Source organism: Coenobita brevimanus, chromosome 111, assembly GCF_032717465.1.
Source record: "Coenobita brevimanus isolate Jiangsu-jjx chromosome 111, ASM3271746v2, whole genome shotgun sequence".
Classification (NCBI taxonomy): Eukaryota; Metazoa; Arthropoda; class Malacostraca; order Decapoda; family Coenobitidae; genus Coenobita; species Coenobita brevimanus.
Genome location: NC_137064.1, coordinates 32,821,501 through 32,839,000, shown reverse-complemented (window position 1 = coordinate 32,839,000; position 17,500 = coordinate 32,821,501). Strand labels below are relative to the sequence as shown.

General features: G+C 41.9%; 1 protein-coding gene across 1 annotated transcript in view; it reads right to left on the bottom strand.

Moving 5' to 3' along the window:
* Nucleotides 1–17,500, bottom strand: part of LOC145417862 (acetylcholine receptor subunit beta-like 2) — a 359,174-nt gene that overhangs the window by 286,819 nt on the left and 54,855 nt on the right. Inside the window, exon 2 of the mRNA XM_080286481.1 lies at nucleotides 16,832–16,971. Coding sequence (XP_080142607.1) covers nucleotides 16,832–16,971 — 140 coding nt within the window. The remainder of the gene's footprint in view (nucleotides 1–16,831; nucleotides 16,972–17,500) is intronic.

The window sequence follows — 17,500 nt, the reverse complement described above, 5'->3', positions numbered from 1 at the left end:
CTCAGATCACCACCAAAATTTAATCGACGCTTCCTTGGCCCATGACTCAAATATCCATAAAAGTTAACTGAAAACCATCGATAACTTTCTGAGATATCTTGCGGACAATAAACAAACTAGCAGACAAACAGGGGTGAATACATAACCTCCTCCAACTTCGCCGGCGGGGTTAACTGGTGTGCTTAAGAGTATTCGTATACTTACATCAGGTGCAGTACGGTGGGAGAAGAAAGCCACTTACCTGCAAATAATAGGAGAAATGTTAGTTATTATTTGTACGTATGTTGATAATACTAGCAATACTAATATCAATAATAATTATTAGGTGGTAGTAGTAGTAGTAGTAGTAGTAGTAGTAGTAGTAAAAATATACTGAAAACTTGCCGTGGTTCATTCACTCGGCCAAACTTTGGTGACTATCTCAATCTATCATTTTTTTTTTTCTTGGGGGGGGGGTCTCTGCACCCTAACTCACCCCGAAGGAAGTCTGGATGACAGACAAAGACAGACAGACAGACACATAAACAGATCAACAGATTACCTGACTCATTTATTTTCATTAATACATAGATAACCCTCCTTAGCCCAGCAAATAACTTCCAACAGTTCAGATATTTCAGCGTCAATACAGTACTGAGAAGGACTGACGCTGACCTGCAACCAATACGTTAAAAATGTTTTGGACAAGTTGCAAATTACTGGCTGGCACTCAGACAGGACAATTATCTGAACGCCAAGGGTGATCAACATACATCCAGTAATTTAGGAGTTTGATGAGACAGACAGACAGACAGTGAGACAGACAGACAAACATGCCCAATCTCCCAATACGGTATGTCACTATTTATAACCTCTTATTGTTATAGTTTTTTAACCTTAATTTGATACAGACTTTTGTCAGATTTTGTCCTTTTGCACCTAGCTCAGTGGCAGAATAAGACAATACTGTTTCTATGCATCTTTTTCATAGCACTTCTTCATGACTAGCATCATAATCTAGTGTTCATCTATTTCTACACCTCGGTAATCAAGGTGAGGAGATGGCAAATTTAATAAGTTAGAAAAGGGGTATACAAGTTCCATTTCTCATACTAATTTTTATTTTATTTTTTTATTTTTTTATTATCTTCACTTCTTCTTGATAATATTTCTTTTTATCTGTTCTCCTGTACGTATGACATAATTCCGGAGGGTTTGGAGGGTGGGGGAGAGCCTTCTGCTTTTCTCCCTAATCTTAAACATCCATAATTAAGGAAAAAGTACCTCTATTTACATGATTACCCTACCATCTAGCAAGGACCGTAATTTCCGTGTGTGTGTGTGTGTGTGTGTGTGTGTGTGTGTGTGTGTGTGTGTGTGAGAGAGAGAGAGAGCGCGTGTAACTGCCATAATCCCTGGTACTAACACTGACAAGCTTAAGACATTTTAATAAGGCTAAGAAGATACGAGTTGTCTCAAGAATAAGAAATCCTTACAAATAACAGGATAATGTTTCCAGATTCCTCCTTATTTTTTCATTTAATTTCCATCCACTCCCCCCCCCCTTATTTTTTTCATTTTTTGCTCCAGGGCTGTTTTCCAGTTTCCTCGTCTTTTATTAATTCATTTTTTTCCTCCATCTTCCCCTCCTCTTTTTTTTCCCATTTGCTCCAGGGCTGTTTTCCTTTTCTCCTGTTGTCCTCCTCCATCTTTCTCAGCTCCAGGGTTATATTCTGTCTCCTTCGTATTATTCTTCATTAATTGCTAGGGGGAAGCTAGGTGCTCTCTCTCTCTCTCTCTCTCTCTCTCTCTCTCTCTCTCTCTCTCTCTCACACACACACACACACACACACACACGTTCTTATACTGTTTTTCTTCTCAGTTTAATACACTCCATATTTTTTTCCTGGCCCGAGGGATTATTTTCTTCCTCCTGTTGTGTTCCTTTACTTTTTTTTTTTTTGATGGACAATGGCTGGCTTTTATTTTCCATCTATTTTTCGAGGCAATTTTTTTTTTTATTCGTCTGTCTTCTATATATTAATTGGATCTTTCTCTTTTCCTTATTTATCTTTCTCTTTTCCTTTTTTATCTCTCTCTTTTCGTTCTTTATCTTTTCCTTATTTATTTTTGTTTTTCTTATTTATCTTTCTCTTTTCATTCTTTCTCTTTTTCTTATTTATCTTTCTCTTATCCTTATTTATTTTCCTCTTTTCCTTATCTATCTTTCTCTTTTCCTTCTTTATATTTATCTTTTCCTTATTTATCTTTCTCTTTTCCGTATTTATCTTTCTCTCTTCCTTATTTATCTTTCTCTTTTCCTTATTTATCTTTCTCTTTTCCTTATTTATCTTTCTCTCTTCCTTATTTATCTTTCTCTTTTCCTTATTTATCTTTCTCTTTTCCTTACTTATCTCTCTCTTTTCCTTATTTATCTTTTTCTTTTCCTTATTTATCTTTTTCCTAATAATTTTCACGAATTTCCTCATTCTCACTCATTTTCTTCCTTTTCCTCTATATATCTAGTTCTATAATTTCTTCCTTTCGATCAAATTTCCTCATATTTTCTTTCACGCTTTTTGTCTTTCTCCTTTTTCTTCCTCCCTTTTCTCTCCTTTTGTCCTCCTCTAATTCTGAGTTTTATTTCCTCCTCTCACTCTTTCCCTACTACCATCCTCTGTCATTTTCCACTCCAGTTTTCCTCTGTCTTTCCATTTCCGCTTCCTTTCTATTTCCGTCAATTTCTTCCTTTTTATCAACTTTCATCATTCTTTCCCACTTTTCGCCTTTTGCTGTCTCGATCGTCCCTTTCTCTCCTTCTGTCATCCTCTGTTTCTTTCTTTCTTTGTCCTCTTTCTCTCCTATCTTCCTCTGTCTCTTTTCACTCCTGTCTTCCTCCACACTCCCAGCTCTTTTGCAACCTCTGTCTTCTTTTTCTCTCCTTCTGTCTTCCTGTTTTTCTTTCTTTGTCCTCCCCCCTCCTGTTTCCACGCCTGTCTTCCTCCTTACTTCCCTCTCTTCCTCCATTCCATCAATTTCCGTCAATCTCTCAGCGTCCAGCAATTGATCAACCTTTTCTAGTCAATTTCACGCAGTTGTCTTGAGGTCTGGCAGCCTTCCATGTCCACCCCGTGTTGTGGCAGCGTTAGCAAATTGGTGAGGCAAAAAACAACGACAGATACTGTAGATAGATAGATTGATAGACAGATAGATGGATGGATGGATGGATGGATGGATGGATGGATAGACAGATAGGTGGATGGATGGATGGATGGATGGATGGATGGATGGATATGTGGATGGATGGATAGATGGATGGATGGATGGATGGATGGATGGATAGACAGATGGACGGATAGGTGGATGAATAGATGGATGGATGGATGGATAGACAGATAGGTGGATGGATGGATGGATGGATAGATGGATAGACAGAATGATGGATAGATAGATAGTGAGATGACAGATACATACAGAGAGACAGATGTATAGGCACTAGAAAGCTGGTTGATAGATGGACATAAAGACAGATGATACATTGATTGATATAGATAAGTAAATAGATAGATAGATAGATAGACATAGATAGATAGAGCCGTACAGTGATTGATAAACACTGTAGGTAGACTGGTCCAGAGAGAAAGAGAGAGAGAGAGAGAGAGAGAGAGAGAGAGAATGTGAATGTATGTATGAATATATGTACGGTATGTGTACTTATGTAGGTAGGTAGGTAGGTTTGTCTCTGCCTATCTGTCTACCTACCTATCTATCTATCCTATCTATCTACTTCCACACCACCTGACCCCCACCACTAATTGTCACTCTCATTTTCGCTACACCAATAACACACCAGGTCAACAGAGGTCAAATTCAGGGTCAAGTGATGATAAACGAGGTCGAGGGGCACATACATAACCCTCTCTCTCTCTCTCTCTCTCTCTCTCTCTATTCTTTATTAGTACAATATTTCTCCTTTAACAGACGGGAGTATCGTCCTTACTGCTCTCTGGAGTATCGTGTTACTTCCTCTTGAATTATTGGCTTTATTTTCTGGCACTATATATTTTTTTTCACTAGTATTACGTTTTATTTTATTTTTTTGTTATGCTGCTGCTGATGATGTTAATTATTATTATTATTATTATTATTATTATTATTATTAATGACATTATTATTATTATCATTATTATTAATGACATTATTATTATTATTATTATTATTATTATTATTATTATTATCATCATCACCATCATCATCATCACCACCAACATCACCACCAACCCAACAACATCATCATCATCATCATCATCACCATCACCATCACCACCACCACCACCACCACCATCGCTTATTCACACCACCACCACCCAGTCCTTCAATGACATTCAGGAGCGTAGGGTCCAGGGCTAGGCTATAGAGTAGGCTACTGACATTCAAGCACCAAACCAGTCGCTTCACCGTGAGCAGCATATGTAAGAAATAAACCCCAACCAGTCCTTGAATTTATACCATTATAAGCCACACTCAGGTGAAGCGTCTAACCCTACTAGGCCACCAGGCATCTACTGGCAGGTTATATCCTTACTATCACAAGTAGTAAATGGTCCTTCTGGGTTACGAGACACTGACACAGGCACCTGAGGCATCATCGAGTGAATGGATGGTAGTTTTTTTTTTTTTTTGCTATTTTCTTTATTACCTGTTATGTGCTATATGTTTGTTTATTTATTTATTTACTCATTTATTTATATCTAATTATACAATTTACTGATTTATTTTTCCTTTGGTGGTAGGTGGTGGCAACCATCATCCACTCACTTTATGTAGTGCTGCCTACTATTTCCTTCACCCTTATCATTCTCTTGCTGTGTCTGCCCTCCTCTCTTCCTATGTCTCCCATCTTCCCTGTCACTTTTTGTTACTCTTCTTTCCTTTTCAGGTGACTTTACATTGAATTACAAGCCTTATGGTTTCCTGTAAGCCAGGAAACCATTTACAACGCTGTGTGGTAACCATGTAAGAAACCCATACATGCTCCCTACGTGTCGAGAAGTGGGTTGGCGGAGGGTTAGTGCCCCTCCCCGTAGAACAAATAACTCAAAGACAAACGGCCAACCCTTACGCGATCATGGCGTCTGGCTAGAGAGAGACAGACTTTTTTCCTCTCATCGCTAATGTCCTTTATTACGTTACATATTTTTTTCATTCACTGGACCCACGCCGCACAGTACAATTTTTTATTTTCACCGCCGATTTTTCACTTTCTCTTTATTTTCACTGACACGTCCGCCAGTGATATTGAATTCAGTGTCAGTTTCCCTCTGGCCGGACCACGGGAGTCTCTGGCACCTGGGTTTATTGGGCTTTTGTTTGCATGATCTGATGGTGAGTACTGTCCATCTAGTTTTGTTAATCATCAACATCATTAGCATTATCATCACCATTATTAGTATTAGTAGTATTATCATCATCATCATTAGTGTTAGTATTATCATCATCATCATCATCATCATCATCACCACCACCACCACCATCACTTTCTTCTCCCAGGTGGCCTCTCAATCCATCACTTCTATTGGCCTATAAGACGCGATGTCCTGATTTACAGCGATTCTTACGACAAAGCTGATTTACGACACTGGATATTCTCTTACTATTTACTATTTTACTATTTACAACGCTGATTTACGACACTGGGTACAATCTTACTAGTTACTATTTTACTATTTACAAAGCTGACTTACGACACTGAATACTCTCTTACTATTTACTATTTTACCATTTTCAACGCTGATTTACGACACTGGATACTCTCTTACTCTTCGCTATTTTACTATTTACAACGCTGATTTACAACACTGGATACAATCTTACTAGTTACTATTTTACTCTTTTCAACGCTGATTTACGACATTGTATTTACTATTTTACGATGGCGTCCCTCTTTTTGGAGCTCCGTCTCACATATTGCTAGGGATCAAAGAAATTGCTGTAACAACCGTGAAGGCAGATGGATAGATATACCCATGATAGATACAGAGGTGGATGTATTGGAGGATTTAGTTGTACTACCGCCTGCTTCTTCCTTCACCTTTATCCTTCTTTTCCTGCGTCTGCCCTCCTCTCATCATATTTCTACCGTCTTTCCTGTCACTTTTTGTTACTCTTCTTTCCTTTTCAGGTGGCTTTACATTGAATGACAAGCCTTATGGTTTTCCGTAAGCCAGGAAAACCATTTACAAACCTGGGTGGTAACCATATAACCAACCCATACGTATTCCCTACGTGTCAACAAGTGGGTTAGCCGAGGGTTAGTGCCCCTACCCGTAAAACAATTAACTCAAAGAAAAACGGACACCCTTTACGGGACTGTGACGTCTGGTTATAGATAGATAGATAGATGGGCTGACACACAGACAGGTAGATAGATAAAGTTCAAGCCCCACGACACTCCTGTCAGATGTATTCAATAATAGTTACCGTTTGCTGATAAGATAGTGCTGATAAAACACAAGAGACTGCTTTGAGTTTGTCTGGTGTGGGTAAGCATGTCTGCAAAAATAAACCTTAATCTATTCAATATAATATATATATATATATTTTAATAACAGAACGGAGGAAGGAAAAACAAATGAATAAAAATAATAATAATCCATACACCAGCTTATGGTGTCCTCCGTTCATAAAATATCTGTAACAGACTTGAACAGCTGCAGGTTGAAATTTGGAGGGAAACAACTCTGGGGAAGCGAGTTCCACAGAGATGCAGTTCGGGGAATGAAAGAATTCTGATAGGCAGAAGTTCTGCAATATGGCTGAGTGACATTCCAGTCATGAGCGCTACGGCATTTATTATTATTATTATTATTATTATTATTATTATTATTATTATTATTTGCAATAGTAGTAGTTGTACCATAGTAGAAGAAGTAGTAGCAGTATTTACTGTATTCTTATTTATCATCGTTATCATCATCACCACCACCATCATCATCGTTATTATTATTATCATTATCATCATCATCATCATTATTATTATTATTATTATTATTATCATTATTATTACCAGACAATTTCATTCATCTTAGTTTAGTGTCCGGAGAGAAAAAAAAACAAAATGAAAGAAAAAAATGAAAAGAAAATAAGGGAGAAATGGGAGAAAAAAGGAAAGAAAGAAAGAAAAGAAGAAAGAAAGATATGGGAGGGGGAAAAACGAATGAAAAAAAAAAATAAAGAGAATAAGAAAAGGAAAAGAAAGATGTGCGAGAGGAAAATGAGAGAAAGGAAAAAAGAACAAAAAGAAAATCGAAGGAAACATGGGAAGTGCAGAGAATGAGAAAAAAAGAGAAAGCAAAGAAAAATTAATTGAAAAATAAAGGAGAAAAGAACAGGAGAAAAGAAAGAAAAGAGAAAGAGAAATGAAAGATGAGAGGCGAAGAGAATGAGAAAAAAGGAGAAAAGGAAAAGAAAGACACTGGAAAGAAAAAAAAGAAGGAAATCAGAAAAGAAAAAAAGATGAGAGAGAAAAAGAATGAAAGAAAATAAAAAAGAATGAAAAGAAAAAAGAAAAGAATAATACGGAAGGGGAAAGAAAAAAACAGAAAAAAATAATAAAAGAAAATCAAAGATGGGGAAAAAAGGTGTTCTCTGGCTGAAGCAAATCAATAACACGTTCCGTGATATTTTGCCAGAGATCAAAGTGATATTATAAAGGGTTGGTTGGTATCCATTTGCATGTTATTTATGTTAAGTATGGTGGCATCTGAATTACCTAATTGACACAGAAGAGGACAGTAAGAATATGCAAACTAAATCGCTTAGGAAGAGGTGTTAGGGAGCCTCCTTATCCTGCCAGGGCCATGGTCTTAATAATTCCTTCAATACGAGGGGTTTTCCTGAGCTGAGTAAAATCGTCTGGTAACAGCAAGAGTGACCTGCAAATGACGTCACCCGCAGTCTAGGGGTCAACAGGAAGCCTAGTCCATTTTCACCTTAACTTGGCCCGGATTTTCGTCCGTTTTGCAGCTTACTTCACGTAGTTCAGTGGCGAAGAAACACAATGTTCAGGCCCTACTACATCCATGCCATCAGCACTTCTTCGTGACTAGTATATTTCAGAGTTCATCTTTTGCTACAAGTCAGCAATCAAGATGGAAAGATGGCAATTTCTAGGTCAGGCTAAAGTAAACATCATTCCTTTCAGTCCGACACCTTTTTTTTTTTTTAGTTCCTATCATAATAACGTCAAGGGTAAATTCTAACTCCAATTTTACTCCTCTGATTCCAAAAGCTTATCTAACCTTATCCTAATCTCTCTTGTTAGAAAGGTCTCCAGAAGAAATAAAAATGTCTCCAAAAAGGTCTCCAAAACTTAATACAAATGTCTGGAGGTGGCGAGAGTTAGTTGAAAAATACGTCCTTAGATTGAAAGGTTAAGTTAGGTTTAATCAGAGTTAGGTTATGTGAAGACAGACAGATAGACAGACAGAGAGGCACACAAACAGACAGACAGATAGGCAGCCAGAAATAAAAAAATATAGAGACAGAGACACGGACACATACAGACACACAGACTGACAGACACAGACAAACAGACGGACAAACAAACAGACAGACAGGTACTCAGAAACAAAAGCAGACAAACAGAGACAGACAGACAGACACACAGACTGAGATATAAAAGTGTACTGCGTGGGCTTTATAATATTTAACTTTGACATTTGTTGTGTGGAGAGTGTGGGCCGGTGAACCTAAGCTACAGGTGGATAAATAGATACATAGATTAGTAGACAGACAGACAGATAGATAGACATAGACATAGATAACCCAACTTTTAATACGAATATATGGATTAATTGAGACAGACAGACAGATGGATACTCATTGCTAGATAGACAGACAGACACAGATACATACATACATAGATAGACAGACAGATAAGTAGACAGAGAGAGAAAGAGACATTGATAGACAGACCGACGGATAGATAGACACATAAACAGACCTAAATCAGACAGACAGACAGATAAACACAGAGAGATAGATGCACAACCGGAGAAATATAAATGTGTATTGTGTATATGTATATGAGTATGACGTGGTTTTGTGCCAAACTTTCTTTATTTTTTTTTTTTCACATGCAACCTGGGCGTCGTAGATAGATAACGTAGATAGATACGGTGGACAGATCGGTCAATAGATAAACGAGGACAAAACGGTAGATATAAAGACAAATACAGAGAAAGACAAAGACAGATGGATGGATGGAATAACAGACAGACAGAAAAACAGACAGACAAACATAATAAACACACAGATACATGAAGAGACAGAGACAGACAGTCGGACAGATATAGATAGACTGATAGATAGATAGATAGATAGATAGATAGACAGACAGATAGACAGACAGATACAGATCGATAGCGACAGACAGATAGCCTACTTATGCAGCTGCACAGATATTGTGTACAATATATATATTTGGGTATGATATATATCCATGTACGTTAGTCCTGAGGGCCATAAATACACACACACACACACACACACACACACACACACACACACACACACACACACACACACACACACACACACATACACACACACACACACACACACACACACACACACACACACACACACACCGAATTCTGAGCGGATCTTAAAGTAGAGGGAGAGGACCAGAGGGGTATGTGTGCGTATAGGGCTACACCACAACACCATACCACACCACACCACACCACACCACACCACATTGCACCACACCACACCACAATCATTACACCACATCACACCACACAGTACTAAATACTCCACATCACACCACACTATACCACACTACAGTACACTCCACACCTCCACACTAAGCCAGCACACTAACATCACACGCACGATATCAAGCAGCAGACACCACACCACACCACACCAGCACACTACACCACCATACCGTATTGTGAGCAGAACTTAAAGCAGAGGGTGAGGACCACGGGGGGATGTGTGCGTACAGTGTTACACCATCACACTTCCACACTGCACCATTCTACACCATCACACTTCCACATTACACCATTCCACACCATCACACTTTCACATTACACCATTCCACATCATTACACTTCCACACTACACCACACGACACTATATCACACCACATGTCGTATTATACCATGCACCATACTTCACAATACCACACCACGCAGCAACACACTACACCATAACACTCTTCCACACTACACCACACCACCCTATCACTCTGAATTATACCATACCTCATTCAGCACCATAGCCCACCACCTCAGCACACTACACCACACTGCACAATACTATGCATCACGTTATTCCATACTATTCCACACTAAACTCTACCATGCACTACACATCATAGGCATCACATCATTCATCACACCACACCATACCACACCAGGCCCTATACTGCACTACATAACACAGACTAACACACAAAATTACACTATACCACACCACACCTCCATACACCAATCTACACCACACCACACCACACCATTCCACACCAAACTGCGGCCAGACCTTAAAGTAGAGGGTAAGGGCCACAGGCGGATGTGAGCGTACAGAACTACACCACTACATCACACCACTACACCACACTACACTATACCACCACACCACTACACCACACTACACTATACCACCACATCACTACACCACACTACACTATACCACCACACCACTACACCACACTACACTATACCACCACATCACTACACCACACTACACTATACCACCACACCACTACACCACACTACACTATACCACCTTCACACCACTACAACTATACCTTCACACCACTACACTATAAAACATCACGACGTTAAACCACACTACACCACACTGCACTACATCACCTTAACACCACACAAGCCATTATTATATCACAACACTATACCACACGACACCACCACACCACACAGTAACAACACACCAACACACTACACCACAGTACATTACGCTACGAGACTCCACACTACACCAGAACACCACTCGACATCACACTACACCACACCAGGCACCATACTACACCACCAAGCACCACACTACACCATCACACCACACCATACTGCACCCACACCACACTTCCCTAATGCCCACTACACATCACACCACAACGCACATCATACTACCGGTGCCCTACACCACACTACACAATTCACTGCACTCATCACCATATCACTATATAATGCATCACATCGGTACTCTGCATCATACAACTCCACATCACATCGTACTGCACCAGGCTACGTAACATTAAAAAAACCATACCACAATCTACCACACCATACCACACCACATTACACCACACAGAACACTATACCACACCCATCCCTACACACCACACACCACCACAGTCACACACCACACAATACCGCCCACCATACACCCACACAATACCACTCACCATACACCCACACAATACCACCCACCATGCACCCACACAATACCACTCACCATACACCCACACAATACCACTCACCATACACCCTCACAATATAACACAAAGGAAAGGGGATGAAGGGGGGTGGCACTGAAAAAGAAAAGGAATATTACACACATTATAAAGACAGAGGGGAGTGGACAAAGGTGTGTGTGTGTGTGTGTGTGTGTGTGTGTGTGTGTGTGTGTGTGTGTGTGTGTGTGTGTGTGTGTGTGTGTGTGTGTGTGTGTGTGTGTGTGTGTGTGTGTGTGTGTGTGTGAGAGAGAGAGAGAGAGAGAGAGAGAGAGAGAGAGAGAGAGAGAGAATGTAACTGGAAACCAAATGAGAGAAACTAACACACATTTACACACACACACACACACACACACACACACACACACACACACACACACACACACACACACGCGCGCACGCACACGCGCGCGCGCGCGCGCATACACACAATATACCTTCCAAAAAACACACACGTACTCTGGTAATAAATAAATTCCTTATCTCAGCACTTTTAGCAAGGGGGAAGAAGCTGTCAAGAGAAATAAACACGAAAAAAGATAAAAATTCCACCTTGAGATCCACACATTAAGAATCTACCTGAAACACACACACACACACACACACACACACACACACACACACACACACACACACACACACACACACACACACACACACACACACACACACACACACACACACACAAACCCTATAAAGGCACAGGAAAAAAACACCAAGGTATCTAAACACGAAAAAAACAAATCCATCATCCACAACACACACGTAACGAAAAATAAAAAATAAAAAAATAATAAATAAAAAGAAATATCCTGCCTCAGTTTTTCTTGTGTAAGGAGGAAGGTGGCAGAAAAATTTAAGGGAAAAAAACAGAAAAAAACTGGAAAAACAAACAGAAAATATACTCCACCTAAACACACACTAACTAATACTTTCCCTCTTAAGGAGTTACCTGTCATGTGCAGATATGAGATGGAAAGCATGGGGAGACAGAGATAGACAGGGAGGAGATAGTTAGAGACAGAGAGGAGATGGGGAGAGATGAAGACAGAGACGATAGAGAAATTGAGATAGAGGAGATGGAGAGACAGAGCCAGGGGAGATGGAGAGACAAAGATAGGGGAGATGGAGAGATAGAGATGGGGGGAGATAGAGAAAATGAGAGAGGAGATAGAAAAAATCGGGATAGGGGAGATAAAGAAATAGAGATAGGAAGATGCGAGATAGACAGGGGAGATAGAGAAACAGTGGTAGGAGATAGAGAAACAGTGATAGGGGAGATTAAAAAAAAAAAAACAGATATGGCGGAGATACAGAGATAAAGACAGGGGAGACAGAGATACAGTGACAGGGGAGACAGAGCGATGGAGATAGGGGAGATACAGGGACAGAGATAGGAGAGATGGGGAGCCTCCTACGCTGACAAGAACACGAGCCTACAATGGAGTGTGAGGGAGGAGAGAGGGGGATGGGATAGTCGGAAGGAAGAGCCGCATAAAAACAGAGGTAATCTGGATGCGCCACATAAAAGTAATGAATCTGTCCTATCACCCGCCAACAGGAGCACACCGGTAACATCCCAGGGCTTAGAGGATGAGGGGATGTAGCTGCCTTTGTCTGGGAGGAGGCTGGGGTAATGGCGGTACCGGAAAGGCGGGAAAGAAAGGAAGAAGAGGTCTGAGGGAAGAGAAAAGCTAGAAGGTGAGGTGTGAGGGGAGAGGGAGGTTGGACGGTGGGGTGTGGGGTGAAGGAAGCTAGAAAGTGAGGTGTGAAGGGTGTGAGAGGTTAGACATTGGGGTGCGAAGGGACAGGGACTCTAGACAGTGGGATGTGAAGGGCAGTTGGACGGCGGAGAGGAAGAGGGGAGAGTGAAAAAGACAACAAGAGGGTTGAAGGAAAAGAAGGCTAGACAAAAAGGTGTGAAGGATATGAGGGGCTAGACGACGGGGTATGAAGGAAAAGGGAAGCTACGGGAAAAAAATGTGAAGGAGGAGGGAAGCCAGACAGGAGAGTTCTAAAGGGAAGGGGAAACTAAACGCTAAGGTGCCAAAGAAAAGGTGCTTAGACCCGAATGAAAACAACGTAATCTAGCTGTCTCATAAAGGCAACGAATCTACCCCATCAACTGCGAACACAAGGGCACCCGTAACCTCCCGGGACTCAGAGCTGGGGGAATATATATATGAGTTTGTCTGGGGGAAGGCTGGGGTAATGCCGGTGCCGGAGTGAGGAGGAAAAGGTAAGAATGAGAGGAACAGGAAGTAGCAGAGAGAGAGGAGCAAGAGGTAGCAAAGAGAGAGGAACAAGAGGGACCAAAGAGAACAGAGCAAGAGGTGGGACAAAGAGAGAGCAAGAAGTGGGAAAGAACGTGGCAGATGTGGGAAAGAAAAAAGCATGGGTGGGAAACAGAAAGGAGCAGGAGGCGGGAAAGAAAGGAACAAGAGGTTGGAAAGTGAAATGAGCAAAAGCTGAGAAAAGAAAGGAGCAAAAAGTGGGAAAGAACGGAGCACAGGAGGGAATGAGAAAGGAATATGAGGTGGGAAAGAAAAGCAACAAGAGGTCTAAAGTGAGTGGAAGATTAGAGGGCAGTGTGTGCAAGGAGGAGGTTGGACGATAGCAAAAAAAAAAAGAGAGGGGGGGAGATTTGAGGACACAAGCTAAAGGGAAGAGACAGAGAGGCGGGAAGGAGACGGCAAGGAGAGAAGATGTCTCAGGGAAGAGGAGGTATGGACGGACGAGACGATGCGGCCAGAAAGGAGAGGAAAGAAGGAAGGAAGGAAGAAGAGGTTTGTGGAAAGAGGGAGGCTGGATATGCGAAAGTGAGAGGCTTGAAACATGGAACCAAAGACATTATAGATAGAAAGATAGATACATAGATAGATAGACAGATAGATAGGTAGATAGAGAGACAGACAGACAGATAGATAATAAGAGGCTTGAATGAAGAGAGAAGCCAGACAATGGAGTGTGAGGGGAAAGGTGCTCTGAGGCTAGGAGAATATATGTCTTTGTTTGGCGAGCAGGTAGGAGTAATGTTGCTTGGAGAAGGAGGGGAAAGAAAGTGTGTGTGTGTGTGTGTGTGTGTGTGTGTGTGTGTGTGTGTGTGTGTGTGTGTGTGTGTGTGTGTGTGTGTGTGTGTGTGTGTGTGTGTGTGTGTGTGTGTGTGTGTGAGAGAGAGAGAGAGAGAGAGAGAGAGAGAGAGAGAGTCTGAATGGGGAAGTAGGAAGGGAAGCAAGATGAGGCAAGAAGTGCGGCAACCGGTATGTGCAGAAGAGCAGTGAAGTGTGAGACAAGGAGATGAGGCAAGAAAGTGAGACAAATACAAAAGCAACCAAGTGAAGCAAATATCCTACGAGGCACGGAAGCAAGGACATGAGGCAAGAAAGTGAACCAAGGATATAAGGCAAGGAAGTGAACCAAGGATGAGGTAAGGAGGGGAGTAAAGCAAAGATGAGGTAAGGAAGAAAGTGAAGCAAGGATGAAGTAAGGGAGAGAGTGAAGCAAGGATATGATGCAAGGAAGTGATGCAAGGACAAGGCAAGGTAGGGAGTGAAGCAAGTGTATGAGGCAAAGAAGTGAAGCAAGGATAAGGTAAGGAAGGGAGTAAAGCATGGATATGAGGCAAGGAAGTGAAGCAAGGATGAGGCAAGGAGGGGAGTGAAGCAAGGCCATAATGCAAGGAGGGGAGTGAAACAAGGGTATGATGCAAGGAGGGGCGTGAAGCAAGGGTATGATGCAAGGAGGGGAATGAAGCAAGGATATGAGGCAAGGAAGTGAAGCAAGGGTATGAGGCAAGGAGGGGAGTGAAGCAAGGGTATGATGCAAGGTGGTGGGGTGAGTTTATGGGTGACCCTGGGCTTAGCTGCTGGACAAACATCACCCTAGGGTCTGTACCGCTAAAAATATCACACACTGAGTCTCCACGAGGAGGGGAGGGGAGCAGAGGAGGAAAGGGGAGCAGAGGGTAAAGGGAATGTGAAGGAGGGGAGAAAAGAGAAGGAAAGGGGAAAAGGGATGGGGAGGAGAAGGGAAGAGGGATGGGATGGAAGGGGAGGAGAAGGGAAGGGGATGGGATAGAAGGGGAAGAGAGAAGGAACGGAAGGGCAAAACAGAGGGAAAGAGATGAGAAGCAGGGGGCAGGGGAGAGTAACACGGGGAGGGTAAGAGCAGAAGAGAGAAGGAAGGGAGGGCGGAAGGACAGAAGGGAATGAGGAGAACAGAGGGAAGGGGAGGTGGAGAAGAGCAGAAGAGAGAGGGAAGGTAGGAGGGGAAGGGCAGAAGAAGAGAGAAGAAAGGGGGGGAAGAGAAGGACAGAAGGGAAAAGGAGGGGAGGAAAGAAAGGATAGAAGAGAGGGGAAGGGGAGAAGAAGAGAGAAGGAAGGGAGGAGGGGAAGGGCAGAAGAAAAAGAAGAGAAATGGAAGAGTGGAGGGGAAGGGGGAAGAGAAGAGAGGGAAGGGAAGGAGAAGCAAGAGAGGTTGAGGGAAAGAACAGGGAACAGAAGGGGAAAGAACAAGCAGTAAGGGAGGGAGAACAATGCGCAGGGAAGAAAAAAGCAACACAAATAGAGGAGGGGAATGGCGCAAGAAGAAGGAAAGGAGAAATGAGAGGAAGAGGGAATGAGAGGAAGGAGGTGGGGTTGAGAAGGGAGCAGGGATGATACAGGAATAAGGGACTGGGAATGTAGCCCTCCTGTACTGCTATCCTTGTCTTTAACATTTAAAAAAAAAATGTCATAAAGTACGGTACAACGAAGGGCCTCAGAAAAAAAAAAAAAAAAAAAAGATTCTTCCCAGTTTCATTATTTTCTTTTTCATTCTCCTTCGCAGGGATGGTGGAGAGATGGACAGGAAGGAAAAAAGATGGGAAGGAGGAGGATTAGAGGGAGAGAGGAGGGATAGGGAGGGAACAGGAAAGGTGGAGGCAGGGAGACAATAGGCAAGAGAGAGAGAGAGAGAGAGAAAGAGTTATGGGGCAGCCTCCCTAATGAAAAGTCAGGTACCAAATTTCATGCTAGTGATTTTGTATGGGATGCGATTTGGGTGTAGCGGTTTTGCTTATCCTCGAAAGGTATTATGATTATTATTATTATTATTATTATTATTATTATTATTATTATTATCATTTTTGTCATCACTATTATTATTATTATTTTCATCATAATCACCATCACCTCCTCCACCACCACCATCATCATCATCATTACCCTCACCACCATCATCATCATCATTACCCTCACCACCACCATCATCATCATTACCCCCTCCACCACCATCATCATCATCATTACCCCCTCCACCACCATCATCATCATCATCATCATTTCCTTATCCCCCCTCCCCCCGGCAAGACCCCCAGCTCGTACTCACCACGTCAATGAGCTGGGAGAGCTTGAGGCCCAGCTTAACGATGAGCTTCTCCGAGTTGTTACCGACGGGGCGAATGAGGCGGTTGTAGTTGCTGAGCAGGTCGTCATAGAGCCGCTTGGCGTCGGGGTTGGCCAGGCACCCTGTGGGGGGGAAAGGGTTAAAGTAAGACAGAACAGGACAACGAGTAAAATAAATCGCTTAAGAAAAGGTGTCAGGGAGCTTCCTTAACCGGTCAGAGAGAAAAAGACAGTAAGATGTAGAAAACTCCAGTTAGTACGGTAAGACAAAACTGTAGAATAAAACACACACACACACACACACACACACACACACACACACACACACACACACACACACACACACACACACACACACACACACACACACACACACACACACACACACACACACACACACACACACACACACACACACACACACACACACACACACACACACACACACACACAAAGAACACCGGCAAATAAGAGTAAAAGCTTGTGCTCTTAAAATAACTCTGGCGACACAGGAATACACCCAATAACACTTACAAATTCGCTAAAAAACAGTATTAACACATATATCCAGGGCCGGGAAAGAGTATATGCAGTGAAAAATACATACAAATACGAAAACAAGCGAAAAAAAAAATGGGTTAATAATAGGAAA